We start from the raw sequence: 19,483 nt of genomic DNA on the forward strand, positions 1-19,483 counted from the left end.
AATATTCACTTAATCTAGATGAATTTTAAAAAACTATGTTGTCAGTTTGGACACTTTCAAATATTCAACTAAATATTCTCAACATTTAAAAAATTTTATCAAATTTATTGGGCTGGCATTAGTTAATAAAATTATACAGGTTTCAAGTGTACAATCCTATTATACATCATCTGTATGTTGCATTGTGTGTTCACCACTGTAAGATGGTCTCTCATTCTAATTTTGATTTGCATTTCTCTAATAACTAGTAAAGTTGAGTATCTTTTCATATACGTTTTGGCTACTTGTATATCTTCTTGGGAGAGGTGTTGGTTCAGGTCCTCTGACCATTTTTCAATTGGATTGTTTGTTTTTGTTGCTCAACACCTTTTCTTTACATAGTATTTAAAAAATTGCTGTTTTTGCTCAGTGGTTAGAGAGCATTGGCCTGCAGTCCTGAGAGACCCAGGTTCGGTTCCCGCTAAGGGCATGTAACTTGGTTGCAGTTTGTCCCCAGCCCTGGTTGGGTCGTGTGGGTGGCAACCACTCGATGTGTCCCTTTCACGTTGATGTTTCTCTCTCTCTCTCTTCCTCTCTCTCCCTCCCACTCTATCTGAACAAAAAAATGGAAAAAATGTCCTTGGGTAAGGATAAAAAAATAAATAAATAAGGGCAACATTAGTACATTTTTGTGAAAGGTATAGAATCACTAAGAATACACCAGCCACAATGTAAACTGATAGTGGGGACTCAGACAGAATGAGCAGTGTTAATATAGATGGTATGGTTTTTTGAATTATTGATTAAGTTCCAAATGACAACCAAAACAGTATAACAGTTGTATTCTTGGAAAATTCAGCATGAATTAAAACTCTGCAAAGCACACATGTTTGCATCTAAAATGGAAATGGTTTTGGACTCAAATATAAACAGGCTATTACCTACATAAGAAACATGAGGTGGGAGACTCAACAGTTGGTTAGAAAAGAAAATACTTCCATTTTTTGGAAAGGCAACCCACTGTATGGGAGAACATTATTGTCAATGATGTATCAGATAAGGGGTTAATTTCCAATATATATAGAGTGCTTATACAACTCCACAAAAGGAAGACAAAGAACCCAATTAAAAAATGGGCAGAGGAGCTGAATAGACACCTCTCCAAACAGGACATACAAATGGCCAAGAGACATATGAAGAAATGCTCAACATCACTAATCATCAGAGAGATGCAAATTAAAACAACAATGAGGTATCACCTCACACTTGTCAGAATGGCCGCCATCAACAAATCATCAAACAACAAGTGTTGGCGAGGGTGTGGAGAAAAGGGGACTCTAGTGCACTGCTGGTGGGACTGCAGACTGGTGCAGCCGCTATGGAAAACAATATGGTGCTACCTCAAAAAATTAAAAATTGAACTTCCATTTGACCCAGTGATCCCACTGCTGGGAATATATCCTAAGAAGCCTGAAACACCAATCAGGAAGAATATATGTACCCCCATGTTCATAGCAGCACTATTTACAATAGCTAAGATCTGGAAACAGCCTAAGTGTCCACCAGTAGACGAATGGATAAAAAAGCTGTGGTACATATACACAATGGAGTACTATGCAGCGGTAAGAAAGAAAGATCTCTTATCCTTTGAGACGACATGGAGGGACCTGGAAAGTATTATCCTAAGTGAAAGAAGCCAAGCAGAAAAAGACAAATAGCACATGATCTCACTTATATACGGAATATAATGAACATAACAGTCTGAGGAATACAGTAGACCCAGACACATGGAAGTAGGGCACAGACTGACATCCCTCAGAAGAGGGGATGGGGGGTGGGGGGGTGGGAAGAGATAAACCACAGAACTTATATGCATGTATGCATGACCAATGGACATGGACAACTAAGCCGGGGACAGGGTGGAGGGGGGGTGGGGTGGGGGGTGCCAATGGGGTAAAAAGGTAAAATTTCTGTAACAAAAAAATAAATAAAAATTCATATATATATATAAAAAAAATACTTCCATTTTTGAAAAAGGGTTGTGTCTGGCATCCCTGGACCCCATGTGGTATCCCCCAATTCACTGTGACAACCTAAACCACTGAAGAATTTTCAAAATGCCCCCTGATCAGTATTATGAATGCTATTGAATCATTAAAAAGATGCAACTACACTTTTAAAAGCTTCCGAACCTACTTTCTCATAAATATTCATTTCATAGATATTATATGCTGAAAGTATATTTGAAGCAGTAAGAAAGCTATTTATCCAAGAATTGACCATCAACCCTAGTCATTATCTATTGATTCCTCTAAAATATTGTCGATAGCATTCCCAGGAATTTGAAAGGGGCTCCTCAGTCAGAATGTGGAAAAGGATATGGCCTGTAAGCTTTAGGCATAATAGCTGTCATCTGTTCAGAACTTGATACTTTGGAAGTTTGTGACTCTTTTTTTATTTTATTTTATTTTTTTCTTTATTGATTTTAGAGAGAGAGGAAAGGAGAGGGAGAGAGAGATAGAAACATCGATGAGAGAGAACATCGATTGGCCGCCTCTTGCATGCCCCACAGTGGGGATCAGGCCCACAACCTGGGCATGTGCCCTGACTGAGAATCGATCCAGAGACCTCTTGGTGCATGGGCCTATGCTCAACCACTGAGCCACACCGGCCAGGCGTGATTATTATTTTTTTGTTAGTGTTGACCCCGCTACTATTTAATAATGTTTAGGAAAAAATCTAGCCTATCTCTGCTATATGAAAGGAACACGGTGCTAAAGGAGGGGTAAAATATACAAGAAAGGTACTAGTCAAGATGTTGGCCAGCAACCTTCTTCCAGAACTCACCTGAAGATTTTTCCTTCTGGTGCCAAAACCTTAAAGATGCTATGTTTTATTTTATTAAAGGAAGACAATGTCTTCACACTAAGAGACTCAAAATGGGTTAGGATACATTTCTTAAGACACATCCCTTCAGGCTAAGGACTCACCCTTTTAAGCTACCATTATTACCCCAATGTAGAAAGCAGATTCAAAACACAGCAAGGCAAACGATGATCCTTAAATTAACAGAATTACTTCTCCATAATACAATCTAGAGAAAAGACAATGTGGAAATATAGGCAAGGACAATAGAAATGATATACACTAAGAGATCTGGGACTACATGATAAAGGTTGGATGAATTACACTAGTGTAAGGTTTCTCGACTTCTGCACTACTGACATATTGGGCAGGAGCATTCTTTATTGTGGGACGCTGCCCTGTGAACTGCAGGGTATTTGCAGCATTCCTGGCCTATGTCCATTAGATGCCAGTAGCAGCCCTTTCTCCCAAGACCAAAACTGACTTTAAATACTGGCATGCCCCCTGTGGGCAAAAACGTCTCCTGTTGAGAATCACTACACTAGTGCTTCTCAAACACTAATGTGCATACATATCAGTTGAGGGGCTTGTTAAATGCTGACTTAATAGGTCTGGGGTAGGGTCTGGCACTATCTAGTCCAAAGAAGATCCCAGGTGAAGCCCAAGCAGCCCATCCAAGGATAACATTTGCTTCTTGGAAGACAAATTTACAGCTTTCTACCAGTCAACACATACAGGTTCTCAGAGTACAGAGTAGAAGTACACTCAAGTATGGATCATTGAAAATATTGTCAAGCAGGGTCTGCATATCATATTACCATGCCTTTAGTTGTTAAGAATGTTAGCAAAATTTAACATAAATAAGTGAAAGGTTTGTGTGTTTTTTTTAACTTCGGAGCACTTTATGAACTATTATAGCTGTTCTCAAACCTTTTGGTCTTGGGATCCCTTTAATACCAAAATAGAGAACTGGAAGAGCTTTTGGGGACCGCCCAAGAGAGACTGAGCATGCGTAGAACACTCTAGGCGTCCCTCCAAGCAGAAGATAGCGGTCGCGATGGAATGTTCACGCCGGCATTCCCGAAGACTAGGGTACCCTCGGCGTGCTGGCGGAGGTGACCATGAGTGTGCCGCTCCCAAGAGTTACACCTTGGCCCCTCCCACACCATCCCATTCCTTTTTCAAAGGTCATCCGTCCCCTCGGAAAACCTGGAGAGGTGGATCCAATAGCGGTGGATGTACTTCCCTTCCCAAGCAGGAAGGGAGGCGGAGGACAGAGCGGTGCGCCTCCTAGGATGCGCATGCGCTTTTCACAGGCGGCCCCTGAGGTAGAATCCAGTTGCTGGATTCGCTGCCTCGTGGGGAGTGCGCCTGCGCGGTCGCAGTCTCTCCACCTCTGCTTCCCCTCCCCCTAGTGCCCCGCGGGGGCTCCGGGTCAGGCGGGACCATGTTCAGCAGCACCGGCTCCAGTGGGCTTTGTGAGTACCGGCCGCCGCCATCCTGGCTGTCCCCTACACGCCACCCTGCACACCTCCTTGAGGAGGCTGGAGGCAGCGGGGGCCCTCGCGGTTGCTGGAGGTGTGGGGGCCGATCCTCCATCCTGGCGCCCGCACCTTGGTGGTCCCTGCCCGTGGGAGGCAGCGGGCATCGCCCTCTCGTCATCTCGGGAAGGCGAGTGGCGACTTAGTCCCGCCTCCAGCCCCGGCCCCCCACCTATGAGCCCCAGGTGCAATGCTCAGGTGCTCTGGGGACTGCTCCGGCGGGGTGCCCTGGTGGTGCCCTGGCCCGGCCCCTGGCCCGGCCCCTTGCCCTCAGCAGTACGTGTGTCAGGCTGAAATGTGAGGCTGACCCGGCGGAGGCGATGCTGGAAGCTGCCCCCTTCCTTGTCAACCTTTGCTCCATTCATTTAGGCTAAAGAGACACAAACTGGCTCTCTCCCGGATGTAAACTCCAGCTTCTGGTCCAGGAGCTGACTTCTCAGTTTTACTTAGATTTCTGCCTTTCTCAGTCTCACTTAAGAGTTTTCAGACAAACAAAAACGGATTGAAGTACTTTTAAAATGGAAGGAAGTTAGGAAGTCGTGTGGCAGGAAAGCGTGGACCCTATGGCTGGATGTTGCTATGATTTTTTGAGTTTCAGCGATGGTCTGCAGACAGAGGGCGGAGAAGTATATATAGCCTTTTAAACAGTTTCTCACTGAAATTGTTTAATTAATTGAGTTTTGGTAACGCGGACTGTATGTTAACCACACAGCACCGAAATTAGGCACTGATACACCAACAAGTGAATTGTTTGAACAGCTGTAATTTTATAATTGCTTGTCACTGTTAGCACTTCATATCTTTATACATGTGAAGTTAATCTTGCCAGAGTACAGATGGAGTAGACATTTCCAAATATTAAGGGTCTGTTGTGAATGTTAAGAATCTTTTTTTTGAGAATACATGTCTTAATGGGAGAGTGAGTTAGTATCAGAGCCACAGGCATAATTTTAAATCTTCCTCACTTCTCAACTTCTCAGGTTTTGAAGTGGGCTTAATATTTATGATTCCCCCTTGTTTCATAATTCATTTTACTTATGGACTCTTTCAAGCATTGGCCTTAGATTACATTACAACTAAGTTCTAGCTAATAAATTTTCTCCAAAACATAAAGAACATTGTGACTGTTGAGGAAACAGAGTCAAGTGGGTGATCTAATTTTCCTGGTATTGTATAGTGAGTCATACACTGATAGATACAAAATTAATGGTAGAATTCTTCAATTTTAGTTCTTTCAGTATTTTGAGCTATCCTTCCTTGCTGACCAAAATACATATAAAAAATTAAAAAGGCAAATGAAGTCCATCACTATACAATACTGTATTAACCATTATATTGACCAATTTGATACATGGTGACTGTGGAGAAAGTAATACTTGATTATCTGTGGCACATGGTGGGTGAGTATTGAATTCTAGGAACCAAACTGCTGCCCAGGGAGAGGCCTAGGCCAAGGGCTCCTTAGCTATCTCGCCCTGTTTCTAAAATAAGTGTATCCACAGCGTAGATGTTGATGGGATGGCCATTCCTCAGAAGACCATGTCTTATGTATTTATTTAACAAACATTCTGGGCATCTACCATGGACCAAAAACTGGTAGGTGCTGGGAATGCAACACTGAACAAGTCTTGGTCCCATTGTTTATAGTGCTTAGGCAGTTTTTCCAGGAGTGGTCTTTTGGCAAGTCTGGAAGTGAGCAGTTAGCCTACTTTAAAGTTTTTCTTTGCAAGGCTACCCACTGAGAGGGAAGTGATTTCCTTTAGGTAAGAAGTGAGGCTCTCTGGTAAGTCACAGAGTTCTGATCCTGATTAAGTATCCCAAGAATAATCTGCCTACCTGTGCCGGCATGGGTAGTGAACAATATTCTCTTTTTGAGGGAAAAATTTCTGCCATTTCCTACCACCTGCCTACTTCCCACATTTTGTGACTAGAATGGTATTTTAGTGTTACATTTGCTCCCCCAGTTCATTTATTCATTCAACAAGTTGTTGCGTACTCACTGTTCATGTACAGAGGGTAAAGTGGTAAGCAAGATAAAGGAGACCAACATCAAATAGGTTAATAAATAATTAATGTGATTTCAGATAGTGATAAGTATCATGAAGAAAATAAGAGGGTAATGAGATATCATAACCTTACACCTGTTAGAATAGCTTTCATCAAAAGGACAAGAAATAACAAGTGTTGGAGAGGATGTAGAGAAAAGATAATCCTTGCACTGTTGGCAGGAATGTCAATTGGAGCAGTCACTGGAAAAACAATATGGAGATTTCTCAAAAAATTAAAGCTAGAATTACCATATGATTCAGCAATCCCACTTCTGGGAATTTTTCTGAAGAAAACAAAAACACTAACTCAAAAATATATATGCATGCCCATGTTCACTGCAGCTTTATTTACAATAGTCAAGGTATGGAAACAACCTAAATATCCATTAACTACAGGGATGGACCTCAAAGGCATTATGCTAAGTGAAATAAGTCAAACAGAGAACGACAAACACTATATGATCTCACTTATATGTAGAATTTTAAAAAACAAAACACACACACACACACACAGCTTGTAGGTACTGAGGACATATTGGTGGTTGCCAGAGGTTGTGGAATTGAGTAGGAGAAATGGGCGAAGGGGATCAAAGGTTCAAACGGCCTGTTATAAAATAAATAACTCATGGGGATGTAACGTACAGCATAGTAGCTCTAGTTAATGATGCTATATTACATATTTGAAAGTTGCTAAGAGAGTAGATCTTCAAAGTTCCCATTAGAAGAAAGTTTTTTGTAACTATGTAAGGTGATGGATGTTAATTAGACTTATAGCGGTGATCATTTCACAGTATATACAAATATGGAGTCATGTTATATACCTGAAACTAATATAATGTTATATGTCAATTATACCTTAATAAAAAAATTAAAATAAGGATTTTAGCTAAGAAGTAAAGACAGGTATTAACTAGGGAAGGGCAAACGTAAGAGAGGATACTTTTAAAAATGATTTTTATTTTCAGTCTAAAAGTAAAATTAATTACATTAAAGACAGTTTGGAAAATAGAGAAAAACTGCTGTTACCATTTCTATTCATTTTCTTCATCTTTTTTTTCTCCTACACATTTATGTTTGTGTTTTAAATGAACTGATGTTGTTATAAAATAAACATATGTTCATCAAAGAAAATTCTGAAATATGGAAAAGTAGTTGGAAGAATTAAAAATAGCTTTTATTGACATCTTGATGTTTATCTTCATACTTTTTCCAGTGCAAAAATGAATATCCAAATAAATAATTAAAAGTAAATTTATAGAACCTAAATATTGTTTGTAACTTTTAGGTCACACAACAGACTTCTAAAATGAGGAAACTGAGGCATTTAAAAGCTGTTGAGGAGCAGTACTAGAATTCGTACCCAGACTGGCTCCCTATTCTGTGTTCTAAACTAATTCACACTACTGCTTCTCAGACCCTCAAATGATAAGTTTATTTACATTTATCTCTCTTGAACTCTGGGATATTCATAGGCCAGTGATGAATGGAATAGCTCAGGTTAGCAGTGGGCTATTTCCCAATCTTTGAGAATTGCATGACTGTGTCCTGGAAGTTGCTTTTCATTACTCCCCTTGTGACTGCTGCAGCTGTTGACTCAGGTGCTCCACCACTTTCCTTCTGATGGCTTCTAACCACCAGTCTCCCTCTTTTCTTCCTAACTCAGAGCCAAGATACTGTTTTGCTTTCAGTAGAGATGTTTTATGTACCAATTAGGATCTTTTTTGTAATAGTTAATGCTGCTATAGTTATTTTTGTTTGCATATTTTTCTTTTCCACTTCTTTTCCCTTATTAGTCAAGTTATTATCTTCCTCCAACTTTTCCCAACCTATCTCAATATCAGTGTTAGTAATAAAGGTGGAACCTACCTTAAATCAAGCTATTTTAAAAATGTATTTCTATGGAATTTTAACAGGTACAACCTGATAAAGAATGTCTTGTAAATAGTTTACTCTAGCATTTTTCAATTGTGCTTTGGTGGAACACTGGTACTGTGAGGGTCTCCTTAAATTTTTTTTAATTAAAAATTGTTTTACGTGTATATTTAACCCAAAATGTGTAATGTATGTACAGTTTATTTTATTTTCCCTAGCTTTATTAAGGTATAATTGGCAAATAAAAATTGTATATATTTACAGCAGACAGTGTTATATCTTGATATACATAAATATTGTGAAATGATTATTAGAGTCAAGCTAATTAACATATCCATCACCTGATACAGTGTTTGTGTATGTGGTGAAACATTTAAGATCTACTCTCAGCAAATTTCAAGTATAGAATACAGTATTATTACCTGTAGTCACCATGTTGTATATTGCTTAAGTTTTAACCTTCATTTAAATTATGATTATAGTGCCCTGGCTGGTTTGGCTCAGCAGTTAGAGCGTCGGCCGGCGGTCCAGAGAGTCCCGGGTTTGGTTCCCGCTAAGGGCATGTACCGCGGTTTCAATTTGTCCCCGGCCCTGGTTGGGTCCTGCGGGTGGCAACCACTTGATGTGTGGCTTTCATGTCGATGTTTCTCTCTCTCTCTCTCTTTCCCTCTCTCCCTCTCTCCCACTCAATCTGAACAAAAAATGGAAAAATGTCCTCGGATGAGGATTGGAAAAATAAATAAATAAAATAAAAAAATAAATTATGATTATAAATGAGAATTATACTTTAACCTTCATTTAAATCATGATTCTCTTTTTCAGACATTTTTCTTAAGACTTTACAAGTTGAATTATCATTGTTCTCAGCCATTTTCCAGTGCTTACCTTCAGTGCTTTGAATGTAGCATGACCCTTCAGTCCTTTGAAAGAGCATGATACAGTAGTTCCCCCTTATCTACAAGGCATGCCATGCTAAGACCCCTGTGGATGCCTTAAACCACAGATAGTACTGAACCCTATATTACTATGTTTTTTCCTATACATACATACATACATACCTATGATACAGTTTAATTTATAAATTAACATTTTCACAGACAGGTTTCATTCTTAGTGACCTGAGTAAATAATTTTTTTTTTTTTAAATCCTCACCCAAGAACATTTTTTGTTCAGACAAAGTGGGAGGGAGAGAGAGGAAGAGAGAGAGAGAGAGAAACATCGACATGAAAGGGACACATCGAGTGGCTGCCAACCTGCACGACCAACCAGGGCCGGGGACAAATTGCAACTGAGGTATGCGCCCTTAGCGGGAACCGAACCCTGGTCTCTCTCGACCATAGGCCGACGCTCTAACCGCTGAGCCAAACCATCTAGGGCATTAATTTTTTTCTTTTCTTATTAAGTCGAGAACTTTCACCTTTTCACTTAAGTGAAGCACTTTATAGTGTCTCTGGTATTTCTGAATTGCCCAGCATCACTCTTTTGGTTTGGGGCCATTATGAAGTAAAATAAGGGTTACTTGACTACAGTCACAGTCGATGTGATAACCAAGATGACAACTATAAATGACTAATGGCTGGGGGAGCACGTACAGTGTGGAGATACTGGAGAAAGGAAGGAGTCATGTCCTATCTGGGACAGAGCAGGACACATGAGATTTCATCACACTACTCAAAATGGCACACGATGTAAAATTTATGAATTGTCTACTTCTTGAATTTTTCATTTAAAATTTTTGGATCACAGTTGACCATGAGTAACTGAAACCAAGGAAAGTGAAATTGCAGATAATATACTGTATTAATATTTGGAAAGAGTTCTGTAGCCAACCAAGTATGTCCTTAATGTCAGCCATATTGGTTTTTAAAGACTTGCAATACAAATGAACACTTCCAAGACCCTTAGCAACCCTGCAACAGAGAAATTTTATTTTATTAACTCTGTTTCTAAGACTCACTGGGAATGGTTTTTGCTGTAGAAAATTTGGGAAATACAGCCCTGGCTGGTTTGGCTCAGTGATTAGAGCGTTGGCCTGCGGACCAGAGAGTTCTGGGTTCGGTTCCTGCTAAGGGCACGTACCTCAGTTGCAGTTTGTCCCTGGTCCCGGTTGGCGTCCTGTGGGTGGCAACCACTTGATGTTTCTCTCTCTCTCTTCCTCCCTCTCTCCCTCCCGCTCATCTGAAGATAAATGCAAAAATGTCCTCAGGTAAAGATAAAAAAAAAAAATTGGGAAATACAAATAAGGAAAAATAAAATTTCATTCACTGTACTGCCCAGACTTCATCCTGTCTTACATATTGGTGTTGTGAAATTTCCCCCTGTAGATTTATACAAACATTTTTAAAAGCAAAATTAGGCCTAGATACAGTGTCATAGTCTGCTTTTTTCATTTTGCCTTCTTAAATGAATTTGCGTAGTATCATTAATAATGTTCAAAGTTGACTCAGCATTGTTTTTGCTCTGCCCTATTACAAAACTGAAATATGCTTGCTTTCAAGAAATATATTGCACAGATATATAAGGTAGAAAAGCATATTCCTATACATTAACTGTTGCTGATAGTTTAGTGCTAATTCTTTTAGACTTTTCCATGTAAGTGCTTACCTATGCATTCTTTCTTTTATGTACTTGGTTTTACACAAAATGGAGTTCAAATATACATTTTGTTTATGCTCTCCAACTTTATCTTAGATACAAAATCATGACTTTGAAGGGTTATAACATGTTATATTAAAATATGTTTTTCTCCAATATTTTTCCATTTAAACAGTGTAATTTTTATAACTAAGTTATTGATCACATCTTTGACTAAATCCTAAAGAAATGATCAAAGAAGAGGAATATTTTAAAGCTTTTGATCAGTATTGCCAAATCTTTCCAGGAAAGATATATTACTTGACACTTTTTAGCAGCTTAGAAGCATAACTTCCTTACCAAACTCTTGTAACAGTTAAGCATAATAATTTAAAATAATTTTTGCTACTTGGGAAATTAAAAATTGACATTGCATTGTTTTTTTAATCAGCATTTCTTTGAATGCCTGAGAAAGTGAACTTTTTCCCTCTTTCATATTTATTGGCCATTTTAATATATCTTTTGAACTGATATGACCAATTATGTCCTTTGCCAGCTTTTTTTCCTATTGGAGTATTAGTGGGTGTTTTTTTAAATTGATTTCTAAAGTCCTTTTAAGGGTGTTAGCTTTAGACTTGGGGTATATTACAAAAATTTTAGTCACTTGTCAATTGTTTTAAATTTTATTTATGAAAATCATTTATATAAAGTTTTTCTTTCATAAGTAAATTATTAAAATAAAGGGATTTAGCTTATAAATTTTATTTGGCCAGTTTCATTCTTTATCAAGTCCCAGGCCTCTTGAGATCTGTTAAATATTTATCTAACATTTTTTGTATCTTATTTTTTTCTTATTATGAAGATAATATATACTGCTGATACAAATTCAAATAAACCAGAAGAGAATGTGAAATTCTTTCTTTTCTTCAACCCCAGTAACAGTTTGGAGGATATTCTTGTAGATTATTTTCCCCTGTGAGTCCTGGTGTGTGTGTGTGTGTGTGTGTGTGTGTGTGTGTGGTTTGTGTGTGTAAATAATATAGGAGTAATATATGCATAAGTAAAAAGTTAAAATAAGGATGTAATATGAATTCTCACTAGGATTAACCACTTTTAAGTTACTTTTTCTTTGCTGCTTCTGCTATTTTAGCTTTTTTTTTTTGTTTAAGTCACTGAAGAATCTTTACTCCTTCTGTTATCCAAACTCCAGCTCACTTTTCGTCAGCACCAATGTTGGCCTTTGCAGTCCCCCTGACTTCCTTCATTCTGTTCTTGTGTTCCTTTTGCTGTTTTCTTGAGGTCTTTTTCTCGTACAGGTTATGTCTTTGTTTTTTATCCTCACCCGAGGATATGTTTATTGATTTGAGAGAGAGAGAGAGAGAGAGAGAGAGAAACGTATTGGTTGTTTCCCGTACATGCCTCGACCAGGGGTTGAACATGCAACCTAGGTATGTGCCCTAACTGGGAATCGAACCTGCAGCCTTTTGGTATACAGGACAGTGCTCCAACCAGCTGAGCCACCTGACCTGGGCAGGTTATATCTTGCAAGGGTATTTTTGGGTTTATTTTACTTTGCATAATCCAAGGAATCATAGATCATGCCAAAGCCAGTTGTCTTGCCACCACCAAAGTGGGTTATGAATTCAAATACACAGATGACATCTGGTGTAGTCATACATTTTGACTAGTTTCTCCCAAATTTCTGTCTTAGGTACTGTTGCCTTTGCAGGGTGAAGGACATCAATGACCATTTGTTTTCCCTGAAGTTGTCTGTTAATCATGAAGTTCCTGGTCCAGATAGTTATAAGCAACCGGGGAGGAAAAAGACTTATAACTTTAAATGATGTACTTATGTCTTTATTGATTTGTCAACTACAGTTTCTGTTTATAGATTAGATGAGGAATTTGATTGTATTTATGGTCTGTTCTATAATGATAATTAAGCCTTCCATGCTTTGCTGTTCTTACATTATTATGATGGTATTTTTATTGTATAACCAAGGTGTGTAATTGGAATCCTAGAAGGAAATAGAGCCCTAGGTCAGGGAGTTCTGTTTCAGGGAGTCTCTCAATTTCTTTTGATATCCCTTCACTACTTTAAGTTTATACTCAACTACTGCTCTTTCTTAAATTTTGCATCATTTTCTTTTTTGGATTTGTCTTTGTTTTTTCCCTAGCATCCCTAAGGAGTAAACTTTTTTTTGTGTAGAGGACACTGGTGGTGAGCTTTCTGGATGCTTGCTTGGCCATTCTTGTATATAGTGAAAGACTGGATTTGAAAATAGCTGGGGTGGGTTTCCTCTTTATTGGCGGGTAGGTCTTTGTCCTCAAGAGGCTCATACCTTAAAAGGCAGGGCTGACTGTAGGTTCTTTTCAGATTTGCAGAGCATGTGAATAGGCTTGTTTCCATATAGGGTGCAGAGGTTGGGGAAAAGTGGTGGGCAAAGAACAGTGAAAATCCCCTGTAGTGGCTAAGTCAGGTGGGCTTGGCTCTTTTTGTGAATTTCACTCCTGAATAAAGCTCCCTTCTTCTTCTTCTTCTTTTTTAAAAAAATGTTTTTTATTGAATTTTTTAGAGAGAGAGGAAAGGAGAGGGAGATAGAGAAAGAAACATTGATGTGAGAGAGAAACATCAATCGGTTGCCTCCCACACGCATCCCGACTGGGATCAAACCCACAACCTGGGTATGTGCCCCGACTGGGAATCAAACCAGTGACCTTTCCCTGCACAGGACAACTCTCAACCAGCTGAGCCACACCAGCCTGGCACCCTTCTTATTATCCTCTCCTCACCCCCATTCCATGTTATACAGGCTGTTATCTCTTTTGGAAGTTTAAAGTTGCCCCAAGCTCTTTTTTTCTCAGACCTCCAACACTCTTTATGTTCTCTATAAGTAGATTGTCTTCCTTCTTTGGAGAGTATTTCTTGGACTTTATTTTGGGGACCAAGTCTTTTTTTCAGCTGGGATGGTGGAATGAATGGCTCTGTGTGAGAAAGAATGTGAGATTGTGTCAGGGGGTGAGGGATGAGGTTTGTGGAAGGGCTAACAGGCTCAGCTGTCACAAATGCACTGGTAGCACTCATACTACTGGTGATGGTTTGAACAGGATGTGGGCCCAACATTAAATGCCATTGAAACAAAAGGAAGATAATGACTCCTTTTCAGTTCCTTTTCATCCTCATTATATTAAAAAGTCTCAGTTTGGTGCTAGTCTGAAATACGTCCCTAAGAGAACAGGAGGCAGGCCCAGATTTTTCTGTGAGCAGTAGTGTTAGAATTTAATAAAGTGTGTTTATTTTTATAGTTACCACCTACTGATGACAAAGTGACTCTCAATTTCCATTTACTGTAGTGATATAAAGTTTTCTTTAAAATATGTTTATTTAACTAAATCACAGTAAGGTGATTTAAAGAAAAATAGTAAATAATAGGATAGGTAATACTGGGATATAGCAAAAATTGTGGTGCTATAATGGGAATGACTGAAATTTCAGAAATACTCTGAATTATTCTGATGAATAATTTAGATTATTCTGATGAGTAATTCTGATTGCTCATGTTCCTCCCCAGGTCTTGGCATTTATTATTAGTTCCCTGGACTCATTTGGAAGGAGACATTTCTCTGGGGGTTCTTTTTTCTCATTATGACTTTGGAAGGGAGGAGAAGTGGTACAAATCTGTTGTCTTACACTGGAATTTTACCTAGCTATCTTTTTGGTTTCATTGCTTTTATTTGATTCTTTAATCCCTTCAGAATTAATTTCAGTGTTTAGAGTTTGAGTGAGACTTTTTCTCCCTGTCAGCTAGGCAATCTCAGCACCAGTGGTTAGAGATGTCTAGAAGCATCTCTACTCACAAACACATTAGGTGCTGAAAGGCCATGTGCATGTCCAAACTTAAAAGGGTTTTAAGCTTGGTTTTCTTATGCATTTCCACCAGATAGGAATATTTGTTCATGAAAGCTTTAAAGTCAGACTAGGATTTCTACATTAAACATCTACTGAGCAGATAACTCCTTCTCCTGTCTAGTTTCTCAGATGTTCTAGTGCAGTGGTTCTCAACCTTCCTAATGATGCGACCCTTTAATACAGTTCTTCATGTTGTATGTGGGCTTATCTGCATGTGGGCGGACCCGCCTGGAGATGGATAGAGGAGCCGTGTCTCAATTCCTAAGACCATTGGAAATACGTGTTTTCCGATGGTCTTAGGCGACCCCTGTAATAGGGTCATTCAACCCCCCAGGTTGAAAACCGCTGTTCTAGTGGATGTTTTTATAGCTATAGTATCCTTACTTGTCAACTTACTTGGGTTCATTCAAGAGTCCTTGGGTCTTAGAATATATGGGATCATCCCTGGCTTCTCATGAAGCTGTTACCAATAGTATCTTCATCAGTCTTGGCCTTACAACTCTTAGCCCTGTCTTAAATTAGCACTGCTCTGATAAGTATCACCTCAGTGATGATTCTCTAGGCGAGACTAAAAATTGATAGGCCCCACAGATGTGTTTTGTTTGATCTATGTGTTGGTGGTAAGTGTAGGGGGGCTGAAGGAGAGTTACCTTCCAACATTTTAAAATTGGAGTATTTCAGCCTGGCCAGTGTGGCTCAGTGGTTGAGCATCGACCCATGCACCAAGAGGTCGCCGGTTTGATTCCTGGTCGGGGCACATGCCCAGATTGTGGCCCCAACCCCCAGTAGGGGCCATGCAGGGGACGGCCAATTGATGTTCTCTCTCATCGATGTTTCTGTCTGTCTCTCCCTCTCCCATCCTCTCTCTCTGAAACTCAACAAAAAATAAAAATAAAAAGTAAATTAAAAAGTAAATAAAATGTCCTTGGTTTAAAAAACAACAACAGAGTATTTCAGACAGGAATCCATATTTCTCTGATCTCCAGGTGACTATCTGGCAACACCAGGGTTTGATTGGTAGGTGACAAAAAAAAAAATCTACCAATTATGCACTTTTGCCATCTGTTTTCCCTGTTTCACTGATATCTGCATGGCCCATTTAGGCTTTTGAATTTACAATAAATTTTGTTGCCAATAACCATACATTTTCCCTTTTTATAATTCCTTTTTTTTCTCTAACAGTTTATCACATGGGTCCAGAACTATCCACAAGCTTCCTGACTCAATTTTTCAGATTTGTTTCTACTGTTGAATAATTTATCCTGTATTTATGTGTAACATTAATACATTTTTTCTTTTTGGCTTTTAAAATTATTTCATTAAAATTGTATTTCTTGTCTAATTAGCACTTTTAACAATTACTGCTTTTATGCTAAATGAAAGGCTTAATGTAAAATTTTTCTAAGAAAGATAAACTGGAGTTCAGCATAGTGACAGTACTAAAATAAAAGTATAGGTGCTGAATGCATTGTTGATTATCTGTGGATTTGACACACTTTTCTCTGGCATGCAAGCCTTTGTGTTAGGCTTTGTTTTAGAACTTCCTTTTACAGTTTTAAATTGCTCATTCCCCCCGCCCCCCAAATTCACACTGTCTAAGTATTATATGTAGAGTACATTTTTGCATTTAGAGAGCAAGTCTTCTTCTTTCATGGCTTTTTGTTGTTGTTGTTGTTCTTTTCTAGAAACGTCTTAGCCTTTTCTTTTGTTCATTTTCCTAATACATTTTACAAGCATTGGTCTAGCTAGTAACAAGTGTTTATTGGCTGCCATCCTGAGGCAGGCAGTTGCCTAGTTGTTTGATGATTTGTATGAGGGGCCATCAGTGTAGCAGGTACCCATTGTCATTGAATTCTCCCCAATGCATTAGGAACAGGAGCAGATTCGTGGATGGCTTAGAGCATTTTACTTCTAAACATTGTAGGGAAATGATTGTAAATAACAAAAACATACTTGGGACCTTTGGATTCCTGGGCAGTTTTAGGGAAGTCTTTGTTGAGATGATCACCAGAAGGCACTCCCTCCTCCCTTACTTGGTAACTGAGGATACATTTCATTAACTTTTTTCTAGGAAGCTAATGGGCCTGAATAATAAATCATGGTGGAAACAGAAGGTATTCCTTGCAATGCATGGGTCACTGCACTTTTGTGGACTTCCACATTTATTTGTGGTTTAGCCCCTTTCTGATGGAAAACTTTAGAGAAGTTACTTCATGAGACGCTAAATCATCCTATATTTGTGGGAACCCTAAGAAGTTATCAAATAGTTAAGTAGTCATAAATAGGAAAACCAATTTGGTAGGATATGGTGGCACCTCCTCTCAGTGGTGTGAACCACACTGGGGTTTTTGATGAGTATATGTTTACATGGCTGACAGGCGGAGTTGCTGGGTTTGCTGCCTTTTTCTTTCCACCATCCCCACCTCTGCTTCTGTCTTTTGCTGTGATGCTTCTGTAACAGCCCACATGGCTAAGCTTTGCAAGACCTGTGGTTTTAGTGTCTTCATTACAAAAAGATGCATATTTTTATTCATGTAAAATTCATGTAACAAAATTTACCATTTATTCATTTAAAAGTGTACAATTATTGACTTCCAGTACATTCACATTGTTGTGCAGTCATCACCAACCACTATGTAACTTGAGAAAATTTTTTCACCCCAAAAAGAAACCTAGTACTCACTAAGCTGTAACTGGCCATTCCCTCCTCCTCCCTGCCCCTGACAGCCATTAATATGGATATTTCATGTAAATGGAGTGATGCAGTATGTGGCTTTTTATGTCTGGTTTCTTTCACCTAACATAATGTTTTCAAGGTTCATCCATATTGTAGCATGTATCAGTACTTCATTCCTTTTATGACTGAATAATATTTCTGTTGTAAGTATATTCTATATTTTGTTTATTCATCTGTTGACTGATATTTGGGTTGTTTCCACTTTTGGGCTATTATGATAATGCTGCTATGAATATTCAGGTTTTTGTTTGAATATCTGCTTTTCAGTTCTCTTGGGTGTATAACTAGGAATGGATTTACTGGGTCATGTGGTAATTCTATGTTTAACTTTTTTGAGGAACCAAAAAGATATATGTAAAGTACTAAAATGTAATGGTGAAAATCCTTTTAGAGTGGACCATGATATAAAGATAATCATATTTTCTGGTTATATATTAGAAAAACCTTTTTCTTTAGAGTGAGGCAGAACTGGCTTCAACTCTTAGCCCTCCTACTATCTAGCTGTGACCTTGGGCAAGTTATTTAATCTTTCTTAGCCTATTTTTTACCTAGAGCATGCAGATAACTAACTGCTGCCTCAGGGTTACTGTAAGTATTCATTGAGATGGTATTACACAGAAAGTGCTTTTTTTAGCACAGTCTTGGCATAAAGTGATCAACAAATACTGTAATAATTATTTTAGGATAATACACAGTCACCAAAGCCTGATTGCTATTCATTGCCACAGAGGTGGCTGTGTACTTTGGCCATACCAAAGAGGAGAATGACCCAAAGGAAACATCTTAAATTATGGTGTTTTATGTTATCTTTGCCATATATGTTTTGCATTTTTACTTTTAGATTAATGTATTGTCTGTTATTGTCAAAATTAGTAACATCCCTAAGATAGAAGGATCTGTTACAGACAAGTGACTTTTTTTTTAACCTTTCATTTGATCACTGCTTAGGTTCTTCATGCATGAACCACTTCCTGGTTCCACTCACAGAGAGGCCAGAAGATTGCTGGTGACTTGCCTTATTTCAGCGCATAAGGCTTTAGTGAAACATTTTACTAGTAAAAAGTTAGTAAGCAGTCAACCAAAACTTATTTTTCTAATTCTTAAAAAAGATTTTTACAAAAAAATTACAATCTGCCCTGGCCAGGTTAGCTCAGCGGTTGGAGAGTTGGCCTGCAGTCCAGAGAGACCTGGGTTCGGTTCCCGCTAAGGGCATGTACCTCAGTTGCAGTTTATCCCCAGCCCTGGTTGGGTCGTGCGGGTGGCAGCCACTCAATGTGTCCCTTTCATGTCGATGTTTCTCTCTCTCTCCTCCTCCTCTGTCTCCCTCCCGCTCTATCTGAACAAAAAAAACGGAAAAATGTCCTCGGGTGAGGATAAAAAAAAAATTAAAATCTTCTTTGAACAGATCATTCAGAGATTATCAGCCAATTTATTATGTTTTATTTTTTAAATCCTCACCCGAGGATGTTTTTCTATTTATCTTCAGATAGAGTGGGAGGGAAGGAGAGAGGGCGAAAAAGAGTGAGAGAGAGAGAGAGAGGGAGGGAGAGAGAGAGAGAGACTGATGTGAAAGAGACACATCAACTGGTTGCTTCCTGCATGACCCCAGCCAAGGTACTTGCCCTTGATTGGAATTGAACCCAAGACTCATTGGTCTGAGGGCCAATTCTCTAACTGCTGAGCCAAACCAGCCAGGGCTATCAGTCAATATTTGAATAAATGCCTTTTAAAAACCCAGGAATTTATATACTGTTTTTAAAATATGTAACATTTTATTTATTTATTTACTACAGCGATTTTTCAGCCACTGTGCTGCAAAAATTTTTTAAACATGCAGTACCACCCTGGCCGGTTTTGCCCAGCGGTTAGAGCGTCAGCCTGTGGTACAGAGAGACCCGGGTTCGGTTCCCGCTAAGGGCGCATACCTCGGTTGCAGTTTGTCCCCGGCCTTGGCTG

General features: G+C 38.9%; 1 protein-coding gene and 1 pseudogene across 2 annotated transcripts in view; one reads left to right on the top strand and one right to left on the bottom strand.

Annotated features, from left to right (window-relative positions):
- The first annotated feature begins 4,213 nt into the window (after window positions 1-4,213).
- UBAC2 (UBA domain containing 2) overlaps window positions 4,214-19,483 on the top strand; it is a 190,279-nt gene continuing 175,009 nt past the window's right edge. Inside the window, exon 1 of one of the 2 annotated variants that reach the window (XM_036249573.1) lies at window positions 4,214-4,322. In XM_036249573.1, the coding sequence (XP_036105466.1) occupies window positions 4,292-4,322 (31 nt within the window). In that variant the 5' untranslated portion in view covers window positions 4,214-4,291. The remainder of the gene's footprint in view (window positions 4,323-19,483) is intronic. The other variant, XM_036249572.1, reaches the window with a different exon arrangement.
- Window positions 12,092-15,889, bottom strand: LOC118622961 (annotated as a pseudogene).

Source organism: Molossus molossus, unplaced genomic scaffold (genome assembly GCF_014108415.1).
Source record: "Molossus molossus isolate mMolMol1 unplaced genomic scaffold, mMolMol1.p scaffold_m16_p_9, whole genome shotgun sequence".
Lineage (NCBI taxonomy): Eukaryota > Metazoa > Chordata > Mammalia > Chiroptera > Molossidae > Molossus > Molossus molossus.